Raw genomic sequence first — 27,340 nt, 5'->3', positions numbered from 1 at the left:
GCCTGTTTCACAAGGAGCAAATATGTTTGGGCAAAATTAAATGTGACTGGGCATCCATGTTTGTTTTAATGTCTCGCCATTCGTGTATACTAAAAGGGGCACAAGGATGAAAGCATTTGCAATATCTGGCCTTCCCATGGCTTCAGGCAACTGTTATCAGTTCAGTTTACTTTAGGTATTTAAGCCGGCTGGGGGGGAAAGTGCCTGTGCTGACAGAGTAGTTAGGCAAGGGACGGGGAGGTTTCGGATCTGACCCCATCCACCCCACTTTTTATGTGAATGGGGAGACAGGAATAAGCAACGTATAATAAGCATCGCTGCCTCATCAAGTCTAGCTTGGTTTCTCCTAGATAACATTTTGCTGAGGATAGGGAGATGCTTATGGAAATAGCAGAACAAGCCTCAGCTAATTTTTATGATGACTGAAAGTGGCCTGGAATGAGTTCTGTAGACATATGTCAGTGGAAACATTTACAAGCTTATTTAGTAATTAAATTAAAGCTAGTGCCTAACCTCAATTCCTCGGTCTGATCAACCCATTCATTTTGTCACTGACCAGTGAATTTAGTTTTGTGGGATGTCTTCATTTTAGCTGCCGTTCTCTATTAAGTTGATAGATTCTGAGTGTGTATGCCATTGTGAATGATGTGTTTTGCTTCCTCCAATTGTTTTTAGGCAGAAGAAAATGAAACCAGTAAAAGGCGACGTAAAAGTCTCATTAATTTTGAAGAGGTTAGTACTAATTGTCATGGTTAAATTTGCTGTTGGTATATGGTTTTAACTGATCAACAGTTTTAGGCAAATCAAGTGTCCTGATCTATTATCCTTAAGTCTTTAATGTATAACAATTGTAAAAAAAGAAAGAAAAAAAGAAGGTCTTCCTTTCATATTTCCTTTCATATTTGCGGGCATCCATATTAAATTGACTTCTGTTTGTTTAAATGATTTTGGTATAAGAAGCTGCAGCTGGATTTGCAACCTGGCTTCTGTTGAAGATGTCGACCCACAGATGCAATGTCTGACAGTCATTGCTTTAATTTCTCTCCACTATTCTCTAAAAATAGAATCTACATTATAGATTATAAACATGGCAGAAAAGTTCTGATCCATACACAGACAAGGGTGTGGGTGTGAAGTTACCTTCATCAAAAGTAAAAACCAACCAACCATGCTAGGCCCCACATTTTAAAATGGGAGATGGGACCAGATGCCATGCCTAGCACCTTATTATCCCCAGTCTACCTTCTTTTGAAGCCTGACTTATGAACGAATATATATATATATATAGAGAGAGAGAGAGAGAGAGAGAGAATGTTTCCACAGGCTGCAGTCTTTATAGGCTGAACATGGGGAAAGTAAAGCAACCTTCCATTTTTCACAGGCTTTCCGCTTTCTTCCATTATTTGCATGTGTGTCTCAATGCATGCTATTGAGTGAGTGAGTGATTAATGGCATTTCTATCCCACCTTTTTCTTCAAAGAGCTCAAGCTGGCATACATGGTTCTCCCTCTCCTCATTTAATCCCTACAGCAACCCTGTGAGGTAGGTTAGGCTGAGAGGCAGCGACTGGCCCCAGGTCACCCAGTGAGGGTCATGGCTGAGTGAGGATTTGAACACAGTCATAGGGCCCACATTCATTTTATCTGAATTTAAAATCTATTGGGTCTCCCCATTTCAAATATAATATTGAAGATCCTATTTAAATTTTGAAGTTGGTTTTACTTTTCATGCATTCAGTGACACTTCTGTGGCCTGTGTACTGGTCAAGATGCCATATTAGACTGTCCCTAACCTTCTCTCTGAAGTGGAGTATATACATTTTCCTTCAATTGTTCCATTGCAGTCTTCAAGTTCTTTGAATCGAGGTACGAATTCTGGTAACCAGCTGGGGGATTTGAAAGAAGGAATGAATCAAAACAAAGTGAAGTCTATGGCAACTCAACTCTTAGCCAAATTTGAAGAAAATGCTCCCGGTCCTTCACTACGGAGGCAGGTGAGTAAATAATAATTGTAGAATTCTTCTTTGAAAATGGGGGTGAGTTCTTTCTCATGAGTAATCAGCTGTTATGAGCAACATGCCTAGAGCCCAAAGCCTGAAATACTTAAAATGAAAACTGGTAGTTGGAGCTCTTTGGATACTTCACACATGTCATATCCACACAGTTGTTGGAGCATAAGGAGATAATTCACAACCATTTCTAGTCAGTAGTTTTGAGGAAGCTTTTCCTGGGTTTGCACAAGAACAGTTCTTCTGGGCAGTGGAGTTCCATTTAAGCCTCAGAGTGTCCACATGCATAGGAAATGGCTAGAAGGATCATAGGCAGCGCAGACAGGGAAGGCTGCCTACAGGTAGTTATGGTAATTGCAAGATGTGGGAGGAAAAGAAACATCCATTTTGCATTTCCTGTACAGTGGTACCTCCGGTTACAGACGCTTCAGGTTACAGACTCTGTTAATCCAGAAATAGTACCTCGGATTAAGAACTTTGCTTCAGGATGAGAACAGAAATCGCGTGGCGTGGCGACAGCAGGAGGCCCCATTAGCTAAGGTGGTACCCCAAGTTAAGAACAGTTTCAGGTTAAGAACGGACCTCCAGAACGAATTAAGTTCTTAACCCGAGGTACCACTGTATTTGGGTGGAATGACCAAAGGGCCAAAATGAGTAGCTCTGTTAGGGTGAAAATGCACATGGAGTCACTTTAGACACTAGAAAATCTGATATTATTGGTAATGTCCAAGTCACTGTCTGATAACTGGATGTTAGGGTAAAATTATGTAATAATACTGGGATATTGTAACAGATTGTTGCTTTCATGCTGCCTTGGGTAGTTAACAACTTGTGTTCATTATAAGTCAATAAAAGTTCAATTGCAGGTAGTATCCAACTAATATAGAGTAGACCCTCTGAATTACATGTGGAAATGGCTATTAAAGGTTTTTTATGTATTGCTTTCAAAGTCATGTATACCTCCACAGTGATGTGAAGGCCACAATCCAGATAACTGGGTTTTCCACAGAACTAGATGGCTTTGATATATATTTCACTGAACAACCCACGCACTGGTTAGCAAACTGCTTTGGGACTCAAGGCTTTCAAAGAGTGCTGATGGTTAAACAAAATTAGTAGCCCTAGTGAGCACTCTGAAATTTTACACTGCACCAAAATGAGCTAGCTTGAAAAACGTTTAAAATTCGACAGAAACCTATGTACATGTGTCAGGCTATTTGTTGGGACATACCGTATTTTTCCTTGTACAGTGCTACCTCTAGTTATGAACTTAATTCGTTCTGGAGGTTCGTTCTTAACCTGAAACTGTTCTTAACTAAAGGTGTTAAGCAACGGGGCCTCTTGCTGCTGCTGTGCCACCAGCACACATTTCTGTTATCATCCTGGAGCAAAGTTCTCAGCTTGAGGTAACTCTTCCAGGCTAGCAGAGTTTGTAACCTGAAGCATTTGTAACCCGTGGTGTTTGTAACTTGACGTACCACTGTATTACACGCCCCCATGTATAAAACGCCCCCTATTTTGGGGGACTCAGAATTAAGAAAATGGGGGTTGATTGCCCCCATGTATAAGATTATCCCCCTTTTAACATTATTTTTTAGTAAAAAAAACCCCTAGTCTTATACACAGAAAAGTACGGTAAGTAGTTATGCTAACTTAAAAGCTGCCTCCCTTATTCTGAGCTGGAGTTGTTCTCTGTACATAGGGCTTGCGGATGTTATGTTTAGGGGAAATGTTATGCTTCTAGCAATGGGAATGGTGCTGGCTATTCCTCCACATAGAATGAGGATGGTGCTTATGGATAAAGCATCCAGGAGCTGTAACACATTTGTAAGCTGCTTAACACTTAGATCATCTTGATCACATGGTGAGTTATAGTATCACAATTGCACTTCTTGGCCATTGACATGGAAAAAAATGACACAACCAAGTAAATTCACATGGTAGGCAGTTAGCAAACTTTAAAGAACCCTCTTGTATTGGTCTCCCAGGGTTCAGATCTGAGCTTTTGAATTGGCTCAGACTCAAGCTGATCATGCAACAGACCAGATCCTGAATCTATTTAGACCCTTGCTAGATTTCAGTGTGATAGTTATACAAAATCGATGTGGGCTACATACACAAACCTTGTGGGGTTATTAGTTAGTTAGTTAGTTAGTTAGTTAGTTAGTTAGTTAGTTAGTTAGTTATTGTTCAGGTAATGTTTGCGCTTCAGATCTGCCTTCCTAGTAAGTCCACAGAGCATACAAGCCAAAGAACATGTTTAGAAACCACCACCCACCACATATAACATAAGTAATTTGTGGTACAAAGATGACTTGAAAATCATGAGATCATCCCCTATTTGCACTCATGTGTGCAACATCTAGTTTGCCTGTAGCTTGCTCTTTAAATAGTCGCATTAAATGGTGCAATTCACATACTGTTACATCTGTGGGTGTCAAAAGTACAGACTGTGGTATGGTAATAAATTCCAAATGTGTCTTGCAGAAACCCTAACAAAGCACCTTTTTTAGCCTTCAAATGTGTTTTCTTATTTCTTCTGCCTCATACTGTCTTTCAGTCCTGTTCCCAGTCTTCCTAAGATATTCCTTTATCTCCTTGAACTGTTCTGCTTTTTACATTTAAGGATCTAGTAGATAAGCCAGCTTTGCACCTTTCTTCTGACCCTCCTGTAAATCCTCGCTTTGCTAAACCCAAGGAGCCAACCTGTAACCTGCCACCTCCACCAAAAAGTCAGGTAGGAATTCACTAGGGAGTGACTGTCAGTTCTTTCTAACATTAAGACTGCAAAGCATGGTGGGTAACATCAGTGAGAAACATCAGGAGCATAGAGATGCTTAGCTGCCTTTTTAAGTCTGCTGTTTGATAGGAGAATGTGAAGAATGAAAGGAGGTGAGATCGCATGGGGCTTTGCTGCCATCTTTAGACTTTAATGAAAGGCCTGGTTCACACAACCACCATAACATGTTGGTATATGGGTTGATATGGTTTCCACTGTTGCTGTGCTGCACTGCACTTCACACTAGATCATAGTTTACCTTGCCTTGTTAAAGTAGAAGATGTGTGGCAGTTTTACCATTGGACAAAGGCAGGAGACGATATGCTCCGGTTGTAGCACTACTATAACAAATAATACAATAGCAAAACCCCATAGCTCCATAATTGTAAATTATAGCATGTGTTGGTTTCTAAAGCTTGGGCAAAGCAAAGTTTAGTGTGGCATATTTCGAAGCATGCTGTATGTTATAATACTTAGGCAATTAAAGGTTTTGTTCCAAGGGATGTCTTTGGTATGGTTCGCTGACTCAGAAGCCAATAAAAGATCTAGAGCACACCTTTGGGAAATGTTTAGAAATAAACACAGTTAGCCTAGTTTCCCAAATCCCCTGAAAGAGAGTCTTGCGGTTACAGCTGTCTGAAGAGTTTCCCATGCATTTTGATCTTCCTCTGAGCCTCCTGCTTTTGAATTGCATTCTGGGCTTGGCATATGCCACAAACCAATATGGCTGGCTAGAGAATGCGAGCTTGATTCCCAAATTCTCCACTTCTGAGGAAGAAGGACAAGTTCAGCTAAGCCGACATGGGCATTTTGAGCTGATTATAATCAGTTGTGAATTTTAGATTCATTCCACTCCCTCACATATGCACTCTCTCTAGAGGCAGGCTTATAAACTTAAGCATGGGTAGCGGTGTTGTGAGCTACTGTTGCTGAAAGTTTTATGTTCTTATCTCTTCCCTGGCATATTCACTGAACAGAGGAGACTCTATGGCAATACTAGTATAGGAAGACCTGTTAGCAACTATCATTTTATTCTCTGTACTGGAAATTTTTGCAAGTCTTAGAACTGGAAGACAACCCCTGGTCCCCTGTCACATTCCCCTCCCCAAATACAGAATACCCTGTGGCATATAAGAGTACTTTTTCTTGTAACTCTCCAGCTGGAGATGGACTTCTGTATTTAAATAATTGGTAGTTTGTTGCCTGTTGGTTGCAGTATAAATTAGTAGATTATACAGTGGTTTGTCTTTTCTGAAATAATATATTGAGATATCCTGCCTTGTTCACCTAGTGAACTCAAGGCAGTTTTCTGACACAGCCTCATAACAGAATTAAAATCAAAATATAATATTCAGATCATCATGAGACTTCACTGAGGCTTCCAATAATACTTGGTATTTATTGAGTACTGGGGATGCTTAAAGCATTTCATAACCATTTTTTAAATGATCCTTGCAAGAACTCTATGTGAGTGCCAGTATGATTTCCCTGATGTGGCTGAGAGAGAGGGGCCTGTTTGGGGCCACCCATTAAGTTAATGGCTGAAATGAGGTTTTAATCAGGGACTTAGGGACTCCTGGCTTATTCTCTGTAATAAAAATAATAATAATGTGTGGAACTCAAAGGACCGCTGAACTTCCAAGCTGTTAAGACTTGAGTCTACTCTGTCCACTTTATAAGCTACAGTCCACTGATAACTGCTTGAGTTTTATGCACCACTGCTTCATAAAAGGAATACTCCTATGCATGAGATGCCTGTTTGTATTGCTGCACTCTGACTTTGGCACATGCATTACTTAGGCAGTTTTAATTGCAGAATGTGCTTTGATGGAAGAAAGATCCCGTTTTTCATTTCAAGTATTTCCCAGTTTCAGGCGGTAGCTAGGTCTGAACACATGGCCAGGGAGCCCGTACAGTCCTTGCTTGGTCCTCATCCAATGGCCAGGCATTTGAGACACATAGAACGGGCAGAGCTGGAGTCCAGGCTTTCTGAATCCCTTGCGTCTTCCTGTCCTGCTGCATTTGCCCTGTCTGGTGTGCTTCAACGCCTTCAGCATGTGGAGGAAAAATATAAACAGGTGATGGCACGTTCTTCCTCTCTTTCCCCTTTCCCACCCTCTCTCCCTTCCCTGTTTCCTTCCTTCTCTTTTAGCAGAACCGCTGATCAGCTCCAGGACAATTCTGAGCAGTGAAAATGTGGGCAATATTGTTTTGGTTCCTACCATATAAATCTTTCAAGCATGCCACCTACTCACCACATTTATTTGCCGGGTAATATTTGCCGGGTACTGAGGCTTGGTTGAAAGCCTCCTTACAATGTTCAGTACAAACATGCCCGTCTCATTCTAAAGTTGAGCTCTGGGGTAAAGGGAGTTTTCCGAGTGTCCAACCAAAACAGTTGATGAAAGTCACTGGCGATTTTGTAAGTGCTGCAAGTATATTTATTTGCTCATTTTGTGTATTGAATTATTTTTATATTCCACATTTTCGTCAGATGGCACTCAAGGCATCTTACAACAAAAAGTGGGAGCAGACACATAATATCACCAAGACAACTCCCTATAATCCCCAGAACAGTTTTGCAACTAAAAAACAAAACAAAAAAAGTTCCTCCTGTCTTAAAATGAAGGGGCTGGGTGGGGAAAATGGACATATAAATGAATAAGTGTGATTGCACCACTTTACACATTACAGACGTGTGGGCAGCCTGCCCAAGCAACTGGGGTGGAGGGAGGGCAAAGCTGGTAGCTGACCTGGTTCTCAACCTGATGGAATGTGCAACATGTCACTAGCCCAATGCATGTGGCAGGCTACACTCTGTACCTTGTTTTTTCAACTGAGTAGGAAGAAGGTGATCTGAAAGTGGGGGATATTGACATCAGTCCCTTCTCAAGGTCAGATCACTTCCTGTTGAGATTTAGGCTTTCAGCACCTTTCCTATAGAGGTGGGGGGACCTATTAGGATGGTCCACCCTGGGAGGCTGATGGATTTTCTGGCTGATTATGACTGGCATTCCTCTCAAAGCCCTGGCTGACACGATTGCCCCTGAGTGCCCTCTCCGACTTCGTGAAACCCACTTGTCTCCCTGGTATATCCCAGAGCTTAGGACAAGGAAACAAGCTGGGAAACACTGCTTCTGAAGAAGGTTCAGAAACGTCAGCTGGTGCAGAATTCAGTGACCTGGTTGCTCACTGGGGCAAGACGGTTTGAGAATATTCTACCAACTCTGACCCAACTGCACTGGCTGCCAGTTAGCTTCCAGGCCCAATTCAGGTTTTGCCCTAGAAAGCTTTAAATGTCTCAGGACAACAATGCCTTATGAACTGACTCAGACCATTCAATCATCAGCTGAGGCCCTTCTTCATCTGCCTTCTCCACAAAAAGTCTGGAGGCTGGCAACATGAGAACAGGCCTTTTCTGAGGTGGCTTCCCTTTTGTGAAATGCTCTCCCCAGGGAGATTCGCCTGGCACCCTCATTCCATATCTTTAGTCACCAGGCAAAAATGTTTCTGTATAACCAAGCCTTTGGATGATTAACATTCTATGATATTTTTAATGTGTTTGTGGGAGGTGGGTTATTGGTTTGTTTGTTTGTTTGTTTGTTTGTTTGTTTGTTTGTTTTTGTTTTCTTATATTTTTTTGTTCTCATTTTGTATTTTTATATTGTGAACTTCCCTGTGTTCGTCAGATGAAGGGTGGTATACAAATTTATTAAAATCATGGTAATCTTAATTATATACACACTCAAACACTGAAGTCTGTCCCCTTTTTTTCTTCTCACTGCTAGCATTCTGTTTTCTGTCCTGCCTTTTCGTTCACACCCTCCCCCGCAACTAACCATTTTTCTGATTAGCGCTATTTCTTCCTTTTCTATAACCAAATTCTTTCTTCTGTTTCCTTTCTCTCCCTTATGGCTGCAGAAGAGAGCTCAGTCCATAGCAAATAGAGAATTTCATAAAAAGAGCATTAAAGAAAAAGCCTCTCATCTTGCCTCAATGTTTGGCTATGTCGACATCCCAAAGGTGAATACTTGTGTTTACTGTTGCAGGTGCAGAAAAATAGATTGTGTGTGTGTGTGTGTGTGTGTGTGTGTGTGAGAGAGAGAGAGAGAGAGAGAGAGAGAGAGAGAGAGAGAGAGAGAGAGAACGAACGCTGGTTTTTGTCCTATTTAAGGAAAAAAAGGCTCGTTCATGGCCAATAACCCTTTTGTTTTATTTCACCAAACAGAAATAGAAAACTGAGGAGCAAATGAGACATTAGTCCACATTCTAACACTGTTAGTTCTGTTTAAATCTAACTGTAGTCTCAGACTGTAGTTTTTTCTTCAGTAATTTTAGTGCATGGTGGTGGCAGTGCCATAATTTTAGCACTCATTAATATGAAAACCATCTGGGATAACTTTCCTCTTTCTGCTCTGTACAGAATAAACTTCCTCCTACTAAAGGTCTCTCCCATTCTCAACTCCCATCTCCCTCTTGCCTTTCATCTCATGATTCAGCTGCTTCTCCATCATCCACTGACTCCGCTTCCCCTGCTGTTCATTCTAAAAAGGTATTCCTTAACAGGTTTCCATGTCGGATTCATGTTGGCACTAAAAACTACGCAAGGCTGGCTTTGACTCATGAGACCCAGCTTTGCTCAGAGGCTGCGATTCTGTCTCTGTGTGTTCATGCTGCATTTCACTTGAATAAGGTCTGAGCTTGTTAATTTGCATGGTAGCAAAAATAAATAAGTGACAGTAATTCATGGCCAACAGGGAATTACACCAATTCCAGTTTCACTCTTTTTTTAAAAAAAAAATCAGAACTAAGGCTGCTTTTCTTGTTCAATATGATTTTTAATTTTTAGAAATTCAAAAAAATTAAAATGGAAAATTTAAAAATGTGGAACTAGGTCCGGAACTATAGGGCTGACAAGTAGTATTTGTTCCCAGCACCTACATTCAAATTGGATCTGCTATTGGTGGGCTATGGCATGTCTTCCAAAGGCCTGCCTCCTGAGTTCACATGCTCTGGCTGTTACCAAGACACACAGTTTTATTTTAATTTTCCAAGCAAACCTCCAATACTGCAAGAATGGCTTAAGAACCAAGTAAGAAATTAAAGGAGCTGCTTTGTACTTTGCAGAGTGTGAGGTGCAGTAGCAGTTGGTTTATCAAATGTTTGTGGGAACTAAGCTAGTTTGGAATGCCTGCTCCTTATTCCAAGGTGTTTGAAGGAATTAAACTTTGCACATGCTCAAAAGTGCTGTCTCCAACATGTTCCAGAGCCTTGCCTTTAAATCCTAGTTTGAATTGTTTATTGTGGCAAAGTACCCGAATCCTTTTGTGTATTTGCTGGTTCCTTTAGAACAGTCCTGTAAAAACCACATATTAATGCTAAACCAAGACTTCTGGCTTATGAGATCTTTCACTTAAACTAGGAATTTTCTGAGGCTTTATCTGAAGTAAAGCTGAAATATCCTTATGCTTGGAGACTGAATCATTAGTATGGTCTTGCCACTCTTGAGAAGGGGCCCTATTTTTATTTTTGGTCTGTTGCTTCTGTCAAATGCAGCATTTTTGTTTTGCATTCAAAAGTAGGCAGGCAGAAAGAACCCATGCAGTTTAGGTCTGAAATGCTGTTCATGTTGTCCTAAAACCCAAAGCATCCACAAATGAACAGAAGGATATATTGGTTACTTTTAAAGTAATCCATCTGTCATCTTGATTAGCTGTGCACCAAGAGTTGAAAGTAACCAAATTCTGCTCCAAGTTGACTTAGATTTTATAAATCCATTTTTAAAAATGGCTTGTAGTTGCTATTACTGGAAAGACAAGGATCTGGCCTTCCACTGATAATTATAAATCCTACTCGGTGTCCCAACTTCAATCTCTCAGCAGTGAGAGGTGTCAGTTTTCCCAGCATATATCTTTGTTTAAGTTTCCTTGGGATGAAGGTGACTGGAGACAGTGTTTCTGTGACATAATGTTTTATTTACACCTTTGTATTGGCTGAGCATAAGATGGAAAGTTGACAAAATTGCCCATCCAACAGAGCCAGCTCCACATAGCTTTGAATTCTTCTAGAGAGCAAGTCAGGTTTCTGTCTCCCTCTGCCTCTTTCAGAAACTTCCAGTCTGTTATCTCTTAAACACAGGCACCCTTGGTGACATCTTCTCCAGACATTTACCCTTCCAGAAGGAGCTCTAGCTATTTTGTGTCTGTTGCAACACATCACCTGTTACCTGGTCATCTTTTTACTTATGCAAAGGCTTATTCTCTCAACACATAGAATATGTCAGTCAGTTCTCGTCCACCCTGTTTGCCCTCTTTAGCAGAGTCACAGGGGTGCCCCCCCAAACCCCATTTAATCTAACCCTAAACCTTTTACCTTATTACACAAGATTAATTCTTAGCAGTTTTATGAGTAAGCAAAGTATTTCCATGCTGTTTTGGCCAGTCAAGTTTCCCTTTGGGTGGTACCTGATGTGAGAATTTTGGAGAGCCGGATGAAAAACCTTCCATGATAACCAATTGCCTTTCCTTTACTTGTGTTTGCTTACTACTTCTGTTTTGCTCGTTTCCTGGAAACGTAACAACCAGCTTCCTTGGCTTCATTTTCCCCATTGCCTTCCCCCCCATCTTATCTTGCCCAGTCTAATCTTCACACTTGACATAATCTCACGGGAACTTTGCCTGTTTTAAACAGACCAGAAACACAGTATCTTGTACCTAATTTGTATTGGGTTGAATCCAGAGAAAAGAGAAGCATGAGGAATGAGACTCCTAAAAGTTGGCTTCCCTGCCTCCTCTTCCCTCTGGCAGCCTCTACCACAGGAATCACCATGTTCCTTTTAAAAAATAATAATAATGCATACATACAGAGTATTTGTTAACTAGGAAACTCAGCATATTATTTTTGAGGAAAGCCAGTTTGCCGATTTGTTTCTTGCCATTTATTTCTCTTGGCTTATCCGTTCAGGTTTATCTAGCCTTTGTAAAGACTGCTTCTACACAGACTAAAAACCAAGTTTTAGTTTTCACAGGCAGCAAATGAGGTCATGTTGCTCTACCAGCTGCCATCATGATTGATGACATTTCATGGGTGGGGCAGCTAATTGACATCAAAGGGTAGAAATCGACTTGTGTTGCCCATCCTTGTTTAATCGTGCATGTCTTTTAAATACTTGCTTAAGCAGATTCAGAAAGATCTTGCCTTATATGACTTTCCTTGCAGATTTCATTCAAGCTTCTTTTTTAAAGTATGGAAACATCTAGCAAATTTAAAAATGTATAAGGCATTTTTGAGAATACTAACTTCAATCGGAGATGGACATTATGACTACATTATTGTTTTTATGACTTAGTTTAATGTGCAGAAGGTAAAATAAGGCATGCAGAACATAATTGTGTCAAAACAATATCAAGCAAATTGGCTGGTATTTACATGCACCAATGGCAGTGCTGGTCTTGCTATCTGCGGCAAGAAATGTCTGTATGTGTGCACACACATGCATTTGTGTGAAATACATAATTATGTAATATTACTTCATACACATCTATCCTGGTTTAGTCAGTCCAAATATGGGCTCTTGCAGCAGCTTACACAAAAGTAATATCCATGCAAATGTTTGTGCTATGGATCGGATTCATAAGCTGTGTTCTGCAAATCACTAGTGATCTGTGAAGTCCATTCATGTGGTCCACACAACAGTGAGGAATTCATGTGTACTTGGCCTTATACATAAATAAAATTTTATATCTATGGAGTTTGAGGTCAGATTATTGAACAAGCTAACAAGGTCCTGGCCATCATTTTCATATCATGGCCCTGGTTCTGACAAGGATGTCACTGTGAAAGAAAGAAAAGTTTGCTTCATTTTGTTTATAGAAAGAATAAGGCAAGTCTGAGGTAGTCTACAGATACCTCCAGCATAATTACAACATTGGTTTGGTACTGCCGAAATCTGAGAAAATCCCATTTTGTACATGGGTATGTGGCATTCAGAAGCCAGGTGCAATTAGAAACTTTACTTATATCTTATTCACAAGAGAAATTAACAAGTGCAGATGATACAATAAAAATCCAAACACAACAGTAATTAGCATACCATTGTCTGTTCTCCAAAAAACCTTCTTTTGTTAGCATTTATTTCTGTCAACAACATAGTATGTTTTGCGCCATAATTATTACAAAGGAAAATGATCGTCTGTGGAGGAGAAAGTAATCAAACAAGATTTTGCTGTTCCCTGCTCCATCCCTGCTCATTCATACAAGCCTGGATCTGTTTCTACAAGTTTTGATCGATTTCCATAAGTATTTGTGGAGAACTAATTGAAGACATTATCGTATGCTAACAATTTTAGAACAGAATTTTTGCATTGCTAAACGAAAAGCATAGGCGGTGTGGCAGAAGTGGGGAGAATTGTGCTTTATAGTGCATGAAATTGCTCACAGCTCTTCTAGGTGCCTGTGTGCCTTTCAAAACTTCAAGCTCGCTTATCACTGCTTTGTTATGTGTCTTGTCTGTCATCTTGTTTCTTTTTCTTAAACTGTATTCTCACGTTCATTCTGTGCCTCCCATCTTTTCTCTCCCCCTTTTTCCTCTGCTTCTTTGCTGGATGGTAGATGACTGTAGGGAAAGTGTCACGTGGAATAGGGGCCGTGGCGGAAGTTCTTGTCAATCTGTACATGAATGATCACAGGCCCAGTCCATTGTCCAACCCTTTGCAACCGGTAAGGTTTAAACCCACAAATACTTGAATTTGTGCCAAGTTTATTTCTTACTTTACCTGCAGTGCATTTTAAGAGCCACATTTCTGGGCATGTCCTTATACCTTTTCAGGTGTGTGTGTGTGTGTGTGTGTGTGTGTGTACACCCACACTTTGTCACATTGAGGATGTGTTACGGTGAAGATGCACCCGTTCATGCATTTATTGCTTGTGGCTTAAGCACAGCATAGGCTTTGGTTAAGTGTAATAATAGCTATGCAGTTTATAAGGGGCCATGATTAATCTGGAGTGGCTTTTCAAGCAAAGTCTGGGACCCGAAGGTGCCTGGGCATGGGTGTGTGTTTAAACATCAGTTTTCCATGTCTGGGGAGGGAGACTGCTGCTCAGAACAAAAAAGAACCAGTCCCACTGGTTGTGTTTAAGTCCATGTACACACATCCAGGGACTCACTCACTAGATGCTAGCTAATATTCATAAATGCTGCTGTTGAAGCTTAAGCATTTTTTTCCTTCTTAAATTGTTGCATCAAACTTATTAGAGCATTTTGTTGCATTCAGAGCGAATCTTTGGATGGAGGTGCAGCTGCTGCTTTCCCTTCTTCTCCTACCTCTCAAGCTTTGTCTTCTACTGCTCAAACCTGTCAGGTACCACAGAAAAGTACTGGTGCACGTGGTGTGTCCTCAGAATAGCAAGAAAAGCTATTGTGGGGGGTGGGTGAGATCCCATGTTGTACTGCGGTTCCACCTTCCTCTTCTCCCCACATCCTTGCACCCACATCGGTTATGGATGGTTCCCAACCGTCTGTAACAGATTTAGGAGGCCCGGGGGGGGGGGACACAAGGGGAGGAGAGAAAGGGGAACCCCCTCCCATTTGTGGAAACGGAGGTCAACTGCACAAGTAGGATTTCATGTGTGTGTTGGCCTCGAAATGTGTTCTGTTCATAGTCTATTTGTTTTCGAAGACTTTTTAGGCTATCAATCAGATGGATTCTGAGTTTATTTATTTTTAAGATATCTCTTGTATGTTGCTGGTATTTAACTTGCTTCAACATACACATCAAACAAAATTCAGATAGAGATAAACAGTGTGCCAAAACAAGTAATTTCTGCAGTAAACCTTAATATTTATAAAAAGGCAATTTTCAACATTATTTTCACTGCTTAATCATAGGACAAAGAGCTACTTGGATATTCAGTGACTCCCATCTGTCCATATTTTGGTGTGCCTTTTCTTCTCCTTTCCCCCTTCTTTCTGTTTTCTTATGTGTTCCTGTAATAGATCACAGGTGCTGTTTTATTAGGAGACGGAAGCTATTGAGCACTCTAAAACATGAATGTGTTTATTCACTTAAATATACATGAATGGGTGGAACCAAATGTTATGCATACATTTACAGAGAACCTAAGTGTGTAGTTGGGTGTGGATAACAATATTCACATTTAGCATGGGTTATAATAAAATTGTGAAGACCAGGGATAGCGAACTTGCAACCCTCCCAATGTTGATGAACTCAGTCCCAGCCAGCAAGGCCAGTAGTCAGGGGTGATGGGTGTTGAAGTTCAGCTGTGTCTGGGTACATGTTCCCTATCCCTTCTATAAGATCAGCTCCTCACATTGGCTGCAGTCCAGCCCCGCTAAGATCAATGGAGGTTTTGCTGTTGGATTACACCCATTCTGTGTTGAAGTCATTAGAAAATTCCTGTGAGTCACGCCCATACTTACAAAGAAGTTTCAAAGATTAGGAACGAATACATTAGATTGGCTTTCCCATGCTGTATATAGTGCAGCACCCCAAAAGCATTCTCCATGGATCCTGGAATGTGTCTGCCATGTTAGCACTATTTCCTTTAGGTGTTCCACACGGCGTTTGGAGTTTTCCTTGCATGTTGAGGGAGGCATGCACAACTTGTTGGCTGTCAAGTGAAGCAAAGACCAACCAACCTGCTAGGTGCTTTCTACCGCTCTTGTTTTTGCAATAAGGATGTAATAAAAACTAAACTTACCATGCCTTGATGAGCCATACATATCCACAAAAGACCTGTTATCCAACTGACTTTGGGCTGCTGCAGGTGCATCTCCTCTGCTCTCTTTTTATAATCTAGTAGGGTATTTAATCAAGCTGTTACATGTATGCTGTACCGTACAAATCTTACAAATGCTTGTTAATATTATTTGCAGGGTTCTTTGAAGAAAGTATTTCCGCAGTCAGTAGGTGGGAGCGACATTTGCTGTTTCTGTCAAAAAAGGGTGTATGTCATGGAGCGCCTGAGTGCGGAAGGCCGCTTTTTCCACCGAGAATGCTTCAGATGTGCCATATGTGCTACAACTCTCCGCCTAGCAACGTATGCCTTTGATGCAGAAGAAGGTAATTAGGAAGTGGAATGTGATAGGATTTCTGCTGTGTAATATGCAACTGGCATATTTCAGCCCTCTTCTTGCTCACGAATGCTAGAATCAACCAGATGGTGAAGGCAGTTCTCATCTGGAATTGAGAGGTGTCAAAAATCCGATGTTTTCCAAATTGTGGGGTTTTTTGCTGCCTTATTCTTGCAGATGACATCTAGTGTAAATGACATCCTTGACCTCTACCAGTATGACAGAGATCTGGTTCACATGATTTCTCTCCCCGCCCCCCACCCTGCCACCCTGGAAATAGGTGAGGAGTGATCACATAAACCACAGCACTTCACTATGAAAATTTTGCTGCAGTGCATAAAGAAAGTACTAAGGCTTAAATTTCGATTGAAGCAAAAATTCAGCCAGAATGCCTTATATAGCATGAATGTGCCCTGTTCTACAGATAAACAGGTTAAGTTGCAGAAGCTTCCTTGGTCATCCTCTGTTTATTGTGTGAGATAAAACTGACAGGGGAGTTAAGGAAATACGTTAATAGAAATTAAGCAGGTACAAGATAGAAAGCACACTTTTCTTCAGAGCATATAAAGACATTCTCCCTGAAGCCCAAATCGAGAAAGATGCAGTAGGCTGTGTCACATTAAAGTGTATCCACAGCACCTGTGTCTTCTGTCACTGTTCATTTCCAAATGGAATTAAGCGATTAGTAGAGAGAGAAAGCAAACAATGTCATTCCTCCTGTCCTTGTGTTTTCCAGGTAAATTTTACTGCAAGCTTCATTTTGCACAGTGTAAAACAAATAACAAGCACAGAAAAAGAAGAGTTATGGTAAAGAATCATGAAAAGGTATGTGTGGTGGTCCAGAGTTTGTGTAGTTCCACTGATCTGCCAAAGCCTGGCAGTGAGTGGACAAGGCATGCTAAGAATTATAAATTCCATCTCAATGAAAGTGATAAGCATAAGTCATGCAGTTCAAGTGTCTTGTGGAACCCAAGTGATCTGATCCTTTTATGTACCAGGCAGTCACTTTGTAGAGGACACTGTTCTGGAGGTGTGGGTATATGATTTGTGGTAGTCCAATGCTTGTTGCTTCATATTTTAATTTATTTGCTTCTAGATATTCTGGCTACTGCTGGAATTGTTATATAGTTATGGTATATTTAAGTATGCCCAAACTTACAGTTTGGCACACATTTTATGGGTGTAGATGCCATGGTTCATGTGGGAGGTGCTGCAGGAGGATGGCCAGTGGTCATTTTGGAAACTGGCTTCTGCAGACTTGTGTCAACCTGCGCACGATGTCTGCTCAACCTTTTTTTCCATTCCAAACCATGTCTTCCATATAATCCAAGTGGAAATTGCTGTTATCAACTTCCATTGGAAAGCCATTACTACTATGGGAACAATGTCCTCCTTAAGTTTGCAGCAATGTTAGCTACCTGCTAGGTTTCCATTTGTTTTCTAGCTGTTCCTTGAAAGAAACTTTCTTACGTTTTGGGAGATGATGATGGCACAATGTTAAGCTGAGTGTCTCTTTAAAGGAGGAAGCAAAACCGTGGCGGCAAGAGGAGCCCATGTCTCCAGAAACCAGCCCAGAAAATGCTTTTGCTGCAGGCGGCAGCTCAGAAGACCGGTCCCCAGGTATCCTGCCTTCATTCTTTAGGAAAACGCTAAGCTGGCCTCTTAAGGTGACAAGGGATCTGCTTGACCTTCCAAGACGCCTCTCTAACTGGATGCATGGTTTCCTGCACGCTGCCAGACTTCATTTCAGGGACAATGCATACAACTATACCTACTTGTATGAACTCCTAAGCTTCAATATGCCATTCTTTTTTGCGCTTCAGGAGTTACTTGGCCATATTTACCGGGAAGCGGAGCTGTCCTATGAGAACATGCTTGAACTGGTGAAAAAATTCTTCAGGGTTTAAAGTTCTTCTGGATCTTTTTTTTTTTTTTTTTTTTTTTGGGTCGTGCCTTTCAGATTTCCAAAACTAACAGCCTTCTCTGATTACATGTGTACGCACAAGCAAAGATATTTCAATTTAGTATGTGCTTTAAATGAGCCCAAAGCTCTACTTGATAACCATGGTGCAATTCTTTAGATCATTTCAAACTTCTTTTGGATCACGAAGGTCAGTGTCCAGACACATTTCCAAACCATGGAAAATATATGAAGGATTTTTTATAGGTTTAAAAAAAAACTGGTTCTATTTCCAGTTATGACCAGATATTCCTCTGAGTTTACATTTTATTATCCTTATTTTAAAGACTGTGAAAGACGGTCCTTTCAGACATTTCTAGGCCAACAGCAAAAGCTGTCTGTCTTTTTGAAAACTGAATATGGCACATACTTCATTTCCTCCCTTGCCCCTCTTGCTTTAACTCTGCTATGGGGCTGCGAGTTTGTTCACATGTGTAGATTTTTTTTAAAGTGAAAAAATATGTATTACTAGCCCATATATTTTCATTGACTTCTCTTTGGTATACTCTGTAAACACTGGGCATTTCCTGTTATTTTTATGAATAAATTCAAAGAGCAAATGTTAGATATTAGTTAATTACAATCAGTTCAGAGAAAAGTATAACACTTGCCTATATTTGTTTCTCCAAATTGTGAGGTATGTCATAGTATATACCATGAGAGATGACTTATAGCTACTATTGATGAGGCATATCTTTTGTGTTTATAAGCCCCCTTCCTCCCCCCCCCCATGCCCCTGACAATTTTAGATATGTTAGAATTATTAATATGTGAAATTAACACACATTTGAGAGATTCTGGTATCCACTTCATGATACACTTACAAAATGTTTTCAAGCTTTAGCAAAACCCAAAGAACTTAGGATGCAACTCTGGGAGATTTGAATGAGGACTGGGTGCCAACATGCACTCAGAGTTATCCCCGTCGGTTCAAATAGTCACATACTTTTAAAGCCATACTTGACTAAAACAAGATTTTGAATCTGTTTTGCCATTATGACGGTTTACAGAAGATATATGTGGTATACACTTAAGCACATAACTACTTGGTACTTACGATCCAAGAACAATATCTTTTTGCCAGGGTTTATTACAACTTGCCACTCTGAGGTCATTGTAGCGCAGTGGTAGAATTCATGTTTTGCATACAGAATGTCCTGGTTCAATCCTCTGGCATCTACAGCTGGCTAAGACAGAATTCTTCCTGAACCACTAGAGAGACATTATGTAGGCAATACTGAACCAGATAGGTCAATGATCTAACTTGGCAATAAACAACTTCCTATGGTTGACCTTTCTCTGTGTACCCGCTGTGTTGCGATATTACATTTCTGCTACTTCAGAGACAGGGTATGCTAAGAAATTAGTATTATAAACACTTTGCAACATTTATTTCTAAGTAGAGTTTAGCATGGCAAGTGTATACAATGAGGTTTTTGACACTCTTGTTTGCCACTTGACAATATTTTGATGAGCTCATTACTTTCTAATGCAGTTTGATGCAATGTGGGAAACGGCTGTAAAAAAGAAATAAAGTTTCACTGCATGATTGCAAGGCCTTGTAGGTGCTTGACATCCTGCGGATATAACAGCTGCTAGTTTTTTAAAAAACAGCAACCATTTTGGTTTTCGTTGACAGAAAGATAGATTGTCTTTCTGTGGATTATCAATTGCCTGAGTTTTATTCACTTTGGGGAATGACAAAAATGGATGGATACCTACTTGCCATTAAATATATACATTTGCCTTCATGAAAAACCCTGATTTTATACTTGCATAGAACCATGCATGACTTTAAATTTCATGCTTTCTTAAAAGAGCCACTTGGTGAATTGTATTGATGGGTTCCTCCCCCCTAATCTTCCATTCCATTTTACACCTCAATCCTAATCAGACTAACATGGAAGAAGGTCCCATTTGTGGAGTGAAACTTTTAAGATTTAATACAAAGCACACTTAACTTGCAAGTATGTAAGCTCAGTTTAAAATGAATTGGGAAGTAAAGAAGTTTCGGGCTGCAGTCATTCTTATTTATAGTGCAGTCCTTTACATGTCTATTTTGAAGTAAGCCTCGCTGAATTCAATGGGGCTTTTCTCCCAGGTAAGTGGTTATAGGATTGCGCACTTAGCCTTTGATTCTTACTGCACTGCCATTAAGGATTTGTTTATGGGCAAGAATTTGTGTAGGCCTGTTGGGTTTGGAAGGAAATGGTTGTATTTAGTTTTGTCACTTGCTCCTTTTAGTTAAAAAGTGAGCTATTTGGCACACAGAGTAGCCACAGAAAGTCTCTTTAAAACTCATGCACATGCTGTTTTCCGGCTTGAGGCCAGCCATTCCAATTCATTCACTGCTGTGTGCAGCACTCGGCATTTTTTGTGTCACCACAAACACTCAGGGAGAGAAAACATCATGATTTTCAGTTGTTTCCTATGCACCCAAACATTTGTCAATCACCTTTACAGCAACATCAAGATGCAGAAGTAATTGGAAGCCCAAGTACCTAGCACTTCCTGGTTTCATTACATCTCAAGTGTCTGAGCAGTCTCTGAGCTAAAAGAAAATAAGGGGGTGGGATTGCTTCAATCTGCAAATCGTAATACTTTTTGAAAAGACAACGCTACCTGTTCAGTTGTGAGGTCACTAATATCCTTAATGTTGATTAAAGTGTAGATCAACCTTTAAGACCCCTTGCCAACTGTTCCTGTAAGGCAGGATTCTTACTCTTAGTCTTAAATTCATTACCCACCCTTCACCTACAGGTCCCAGACTGGGTTACAAGAATGTTAAAATTCAGAAGTAAAAACCCCCGTTAAAATATTACGTTCATGAGACTAGGGTGAGTCCTGAAAACACAGATCTCTGGTGTCAAAGGCCAGTGCAAAGAAGTGTGTCTTCAGTATATGGTGCCCTCCAGATGTTGTGGATTACATTTGCCATATCCAACCATTGGCCATTCTGGCTGGGGGGGGGGGAGGTATGGGAGTTGTAGTTCACAACAGGAACAGGGAAGTTACAGGGAACCAGGCAGAGAGCCTTCTCGGTAGTGGCACTCACCCTGTGGAATGCCCTCCCATGAGATGTCAAGGAGATAAATAGCTATAAGACATCTGCAGTTTTTAATGTTTGATGTTTTATTATGCTTTTATATTTGTTGGAAGCCTCCCAGAGTGGCTGGGGCAACCCAGTCAGGTGCACAGGGTAGAAATAATAAAATTATTATTATTATCTGGAGGGTACCACATAATCTACCCAAATGCAACTCTATGCAGTTAATGAAAATTAATGGTGTTGTGTTTTTTAAAGCATATACACCCTGAGAATAGTGTTTTAGTAGGAACTGTAATAGATGATTTTCATGATTTTCAGCATAATGGGTTGCTGTAAAGAGCAGAAAGGGTTGAGAATTAAACCTAAGATTAGCAACATCTCAAGCAAATCAGATTTTGACAAGAGTGTACTATATAACTGCTTAGTTATACGTACAGTGACTTGCACTAGTATTTTAAAACTATCAATGAACTTGGAAGGGGTCTCACATTGGTGGTAGACAATTCTGCCTCATTATCCATTCACTTTTGGTCATAAAAAACTTGGATAATCAAAATTTCTGGGTCATGCACTTCACCATTTCAGGAGGCCACAGTTTTCTTGGTGCAGTGTTTGGCATCGTGATGATCACATGTCCATCCAAACCCATGTGGTGTTTGATCAGTTTGGTGCTTCTGAGTCAGCTGCATATTAACCTAGAAGCAATGCAGCTTTGAAGATGTGTTTGGAAAACAAAGGGGGCTCCATATGTGGTCAATGTGTGTCCAAAGTCTTGCTCAGATAAATTGAGTCATGTTTACTTTATGTCAAGGTTCAGAGTCACACTCATTTTCAAAAAGAGATTTGATAAACAGAGGGTCTTCTGTAACTGCTATATATTTGATACTTGAAATGTAGCTGATAATGGTTGTTAAATATTCTTCTTTTTATCAATGAAGGCAGGCAATTTCATTTCAGCATACTTTTCTCTACTTTGCAATGTTTGATTGTGTCTAGCAATCTTTTCTTTCAAAGGCTTTATTGTTAGCTAGTTTTGACTATCTTCTTTCCCAATCTCTTACCTTGTCTTTAGTTCATTTCAACATTCCAGTGCTACATCCTCTCATTGGCTGAACCATTTCTGCTGTAAGATGATTGTACTGTTTTGCTATCATTTTTCGAGTGTTGTGACTAATCCCTAATATTTTCTGCCAATGTTACAAAGGCCATTTGAAGTAGTTTTTGTGTGCTAACCAAAGGAGAAGTTGCTGCATTATCATTTAACCTGCCTTGTAGTTGACAATTTGGTAAAAAACCATATGGTTTATATTTATCCCTTTCCCCGTAATTTCTCTCATCTATCTGCATGTATGTTGGGTGGATTATTTTTTTTAAGTTTCATAAATGGACTCATAAATAGGTTTTATTAAAGCTATTTTCTATTTGCAGTAGAAAAAGATTGTGCAAGGAAGGGTTTGTGTCTGCTTGGATCTCACTAAACTAACTATAGTAAATACTAGAAGAGAATAGTAAATTATATTCTAGCTGTACAGTAAATTATACTAGAATATAATTTACTAGAAGAGAATAGTAAATTATATTCTAGCTGTACAGACTACTTTTAAAGGCTCAGAACCAAAAGTAATTTGGATGTGCGTAGGTATTAAATGTATTCATTTGATAAGCAAGTAAGATATTTCAGAGTCCTAAGTGTTCCGAAACAAAACCTTAAAATGTGAATCCTTAATTGTTTTTAACATCAAACTGCAAATGCAAGGTTACCTGTAATATCTGTAAGCCACCTTGAGTCCCGTCATAGAAGAAGGCAGGGTATAAATAAATCTTAATAGTAAGAAGAATGTTGCTGTATCACCAGGATAATGTTACTGTATCCTGGTGCATCTGTTGAAATATACCATTCAGAGCACTTCCATGCTAATGCAGTACAGGCGATGACCGTTTAGTATGGGGGTTCCATTCCTGGCCCCCACACGTGTCAGCGGAGCAGGCATAAATTTGCCCCGGCCCATTTTGCCATGCCCCCCTTCTTCCCTCTTCCAGGTCCAAAACGACCTGCGTGTTGGCAATTGGGCATCCTTTGGACGTGCCTGAAATGGCCACCACATGTATGTATTTTTCTTAGGGTGCACCCATGCCACTGACTTTGCTGCCTGGTTAAACTTCTATTATTAGCCAAGAGTAGCTTTGCAAATAGCAAGGACGTACCAGCCATGTCTTAGACATGCTAAGAATTTGGCCAAGCAAGATAATGGCTGCTAAAACTCCTGTGTCAAGAAAGGAGATGGAGGAGAACTTTCACTCTTCACTGACCTCACCGACTTGCTTATAGCAAAGGCAGTGCCCAGCCATCAGTGTCTTGAGGTGAGATAGTTCTGTCAGAGAAGCTCCACCCAATTCCAGATCTACACATGATAAACTTCTTGTTGTGTTGTCATTAGCACCTATGGGACAATGCCTGTGACATCATTTTCAGAACCCCAACACCCTGTGAGAAAGGGTGACTATTTAGACACTTGAGCATGTAGCCATTTTTAAAGATTGGAAAAAAAAATGCAGGGTTTGCCATTTCTGACAATAATGTGCTGATACTCCAATATTTTTCTCAAAATACTACGTTCTTCCTCTGTCCTATGCTGGACCATACAATTATTTTGAGTCGTTCTTAGAAAGGGCATTTCCCCCCCTCCCCATAGGAAAGCTTTCTCTTGCATAATCACGTTACTATTGCAGGAAAGCAACTAGTTGTACAGTAGGACTAAGGGAGATGCTTCTCCTGTTCAGAAAAAAATGATATATCTAGTACTTAAGTAGTAGATTCTGCTCTTAAACTATCCAAAGCACTGGGGGGGGGGGGGAATTCACTTAGAGAACTGATGGATCTTGTTTTCTAAATTTCGCTTCTCACCACCACCCAAATGAAAGGTTGTGAAAGAGTATCTACATTTCTTAACAGCATGATTCTTGTTTGCTGTGACTAACTTAAACTCCCTGCATGTTTCATCAATGGGATTTCTGATGGCAAAGTCTCTATCTCTGTTTCTTGCTATACTTTATTCTTTTTTCTGTTGCAGAGCCTTTATTTCTTAAACAATGCCAATGAGGATTCTGTCCCTCTTCTACTCTTTCAGACTTTTGATTTATTTATTTTTTTGCCTCTGAAACTTAACTGAACATTTTTATTAGGGTGTTTTCTTTCTTTATTTTCTAAAATAAATAAAACTATCACATGGAAATTTGTATTTTGCACACGGTGAATGTTTAACTTTTTAGACTGGCTGTAAACAAATAAATGTAGTTCTCTATAAACATGATTGTTTCCTTTCTTCCTTTGAAAACAAACTCTGCTCTGACAAGGCACCGTTTCGAACTCTGCCGCTGTTTGGGTTCTCATATTCGTATTTTCCTACTTTATGGTTCAGGGGTTTGAGGCACCTGGTGCGCTCTAGATGTTTTTGGGCTCAAAACTCCCATCAGCCCCCGCCGGCAAGACCAGTGGTTGTGGTTGATGGGAGTTGGAGTTCAGCATCCATGCTGTAGCTCAAAGGCATTTAAAATGTTGCTGAATGGTAACATTTTAGAATGCGGCTCACAAACCTAGAAGCTGCAAACCTTCATTAAGCAAGAAACATGCTCACTTGCCTTTTGCAGCTCATCCTCTGGGTCTTGAGAACATCTTTATCGCTGCATTTTCATTTTGTTTTGTGGAAGCACACCTTTCTCTCTCTTTAATCGGGGTGAAATAATGTTTCAAATGACACCATTTTAATCTGTTTGGAAACAAGCCTCCAGTGCTCATTGTGAACCCAAGATAGAAAGAACTTGATTAGTCTTAGCCGTGGTTACGGTGAGTACTGATGTAATATTAAGCTGTGGTTACGGACAGTGGGAGAAAATATGTGTAGTGGAATGAAATGTGGGCTCCAAAGGGAGCACTTGAAAAGAGTACCCTGTGGACATAGTCCAGTCTCTACCGTTGGTAGATCACTTGAACACCAGGGAGTGTTTGTACTCTGCCAAGAAGAAACAAGGCCCATCTCCCTTTCATCTGACCACAAAACCTTCTCCACCCTAGCAGACCAATGCCTAGCACCTAGACATTGCTCTGTGCTGCTGGGAATATCCCCTGGAGATGTGCCTACCTTTACAGAGCAATGAAGGTGTCAACATTCCTAAATTGTGAATTGCCTTGGTGCTACGGAGGGAATATATTTGGCTGCAGATGGTGGATGCAAAAGTATTGTTTATTGGTCTGAATTGTGCTGGAAATCTTGCTCCAAGTTTGCTTCCTCTTGGCCTAACCCGAGTCCCAGTTCAGAGGCTCAGAGAAACTACACCATGCTGGTTTCTGTGGGCCAGTTTCTCCACAACTACACCAGTTGCCATTGTGTACCATTGGGGGGGGGGGACAAATGGAACTGAGCAGCCTCAGCTGCCCTTTTGAGATCAGGCAACACCTTAACTTTACTGCTAAAGCATTCCTGTTTAGACAAGCCTACCCAGATGTTTAGAAAGTTGAGCTTATTTTAAACCGCTGTAGTATTTTAACTTTTTGTATGTTTTAGAGCAGGGTTGTAAACTTTTCTTGGTTTTACTGCTTTATCTTTTGTAAAAACTGCTTTTTACAAAGAAGCGGTGTATAAATTTTATGAAATGAATGAATAAATCTCTGAAGTGATACTTGGGAGGGGCAGGGAAATCATGCTGGAAGGAGCTGCACTTTTCTCTGAGGCTGTTCCCCTCTCAAGCAGTTGGTTAATTTCAGCGGGAGGAAGGGGAGCAAATTCCTTTTGGGTTCTCCCTTTCGGATTAGTCTACTCTTTTAAAAGCAGGGTTTTGCCAAGTATTTCTGCTATAAGGCAGTGGCAAACAACCCATGACTCCAGATGCTGCTGGACTCCAGTTCCCATTAAACCCAGGCAACATGGTCAATGGTCAGATATAAAGGGAGTTTTGTTATTTGGTTTCTAATCTAAGGAAGTTGGATCCTGGTCTTCAGTCAAACAGGCTCCCAGGGTGGCTTATGGATCACTTAAAAAAGAAGAGACAGTTGTACTCTAGCAGCATCTAGATCAGGCATAGGCAAACTTGGCCCTCCCATCATCCCTAGCTAACAGGACCAGTGGTCAGGGATGACAGGAGTTGTAGTCCCAAAACATCTGAAGGGCCAAGTTTGCCTATGCCTGATCTAGATAACCCAAGGTTCTCCACTGCTGCAAAGGTGTCAGTAATAAATCCCACCCTTTCCTCAGGGCTCTCCTTGTTGGTTCCAATCCCTGATATGCAAATGATTCATACCCTATTATCTTTTTGTGTAGTTCCCCAATCAATCCCTACTGACAGTCTACTCGCTCCCAAACCACTTATTGAAATCAGCTGTGCTAGAGCAAGAAGCAATTGAACATCTGGATGACTTTATCAAAGTTATAATTCATAAGACCTGACTAGACCACACTGTAGATAACTCTTGTATACATTGGATTTCTTTCCATAACTATTTTCTCCCCCTTTCCCTTGTCCGTGAAACACTCCACCCTAAACCTTTGCTTACATAAACATAGAAGCTCTTGGACAGTTGGAAGTGAACTAGGAGAATTTGGGAGGTATATGCATTTTGCCTTTATAAATAACCACAAGCACTTTCAGCAGGAACCAGCCTTATTACTGTTCCGCCTTCAAATGCCTCAATGTCTTCTTTATTATTACATTCCTTTTCCTGTCTTTTGATCCCAAGGAGCCCTAAGGTGACTTTAAGAGTTCACAAGTAACAATAAAGTTGTATTGAGAATTAATACACCACCACTTCTCGGCACACAATAATAAACTATAGCTATGTGTGTCTTGGTATTGAAGTTAAGTACCGTATCTTATTCTTTCACACAGGCTATCTGCTCAGTATTACTTGAAAAACTTGCCATCTCCCTCTTGTCTCTTAAATTGCTTTCCAAACAGAACTTTGAGTGCCCAAGCGTTTTATGCTTGGTTCTCATATTTCATGTGTTTTTAATACAAGATTTCCCGGAGTTTCTTTTAATTTAATCACAAATCGTATGGAGCAGCTTTTAAGGGCCTTTATTTCAGTTCTCCATAAATTTCTGGTGCTCTTGCCTGTTAATATCTTTGGTGCCCTCTGCGGTCTGGGTGGCCACTTTAGTCCTCTTTTCTTTCTTTTTTTACTGATCTATTTCCTTCCTGTCAAAGGGCCACATGAATTATGTATAAAATTTGCATATGCTGATATATGTATATGCATGGATTCAAATTTTAAGATAATCACTATAAGTTATTAATATAATTAAGCAGAAATGCAATACACTTCACCATAGATGGGGATACTGTTGTCATGTCCCACTGCTTTTGAGATTTCTAAGGCATTTGGCTGATCACAACTACACACTGAGTGTACTTTACTAGACAGCTGCTGCCTAAGACCACAAGCAGAGTGCAAGGCAGAA

At 40.4% G+C, this 27,340-nt stretch overlaps 1 protein-coding gene across 5 annotated transcripts in view; it reads left to right on the top strand.

The window, feature by feature from the left end:
• The window catches only part of MICAL2 (microtubule associated monooxygenase, calponin and LIM domain containing 2), a 139,931-nt gene that overhangs the window by 63,973 nt on the left and 48,618 nt on the right, over nt 1-27,340 (top strand). The window contains exons 15-27 of one of the 5 annotated variants that reach the window (XM_028731159.2): nt 676-732; nt 1,844-1,993; nt 4,635-4,745; nt 6,656-6,865; nt 8,709-8,810; nt 9,211-9,339; nt 13,398-13,505; nt 14,060-14,146; nt 15,682-15,868; nt 16,616-16,704; nt 17,400-17,499; nt 21,961-22,013; nt 23,960-24,194. In XM_028731159.2, the coding sequence (XP_028586992.2) occupies nt 676-732; nt 1,844-1,993; nt 4,635-4,745; nt 6,656-6,865; nt 8,709-8,810; nt 9,211-9,339; nt 13,398-13,505; nt 14,060-14,146; nt 15,682-15,868; nt 16,616-16,704; nt 17,400-17,499; nt 21,961-22,001 (1,371 nt within the window). In that variant the 3' untranslated portion in view covers nt 22,002-22,013; nt 23,960-24,194. Of the gene's footprint in view, nt 1-675; nt 733-1,843; nt 1,994-4,634; nt 4,746-6,655; nt 6,866-8,708; nt 8,811-9,210; nt 9,340-13,397; nt 13,506-14,059; nt 14,147-15,681; nt 15,869-16,615; nt 16,705-17,399; nt 24,195-27,340 lie in introns of those variants that run through there. The other 4 variants (XR_013393219.1, XM_077930351.1, XM_028731151.2 and 1 more) reach the window with 4 other exon arrangements.

This window comes from Podarcis muralis, chromosome 1 (genome assembly GCF_964188315.1).
Source record: "Podarcis muralis chromosome 1, rPodMur119.hap1.1, whole genome shotgun sequence".
Lineage (NCBI taxonomy): Eukaryota > Metazoa > Chordata > Lepidosauria > Squamata > Lacertidae > Podarcis > Podarcis muralis.
Note: the sequence above shows the minus strand (reverse complement) of the source record. Positions and strands in the feature narration are given on the sequence as shown.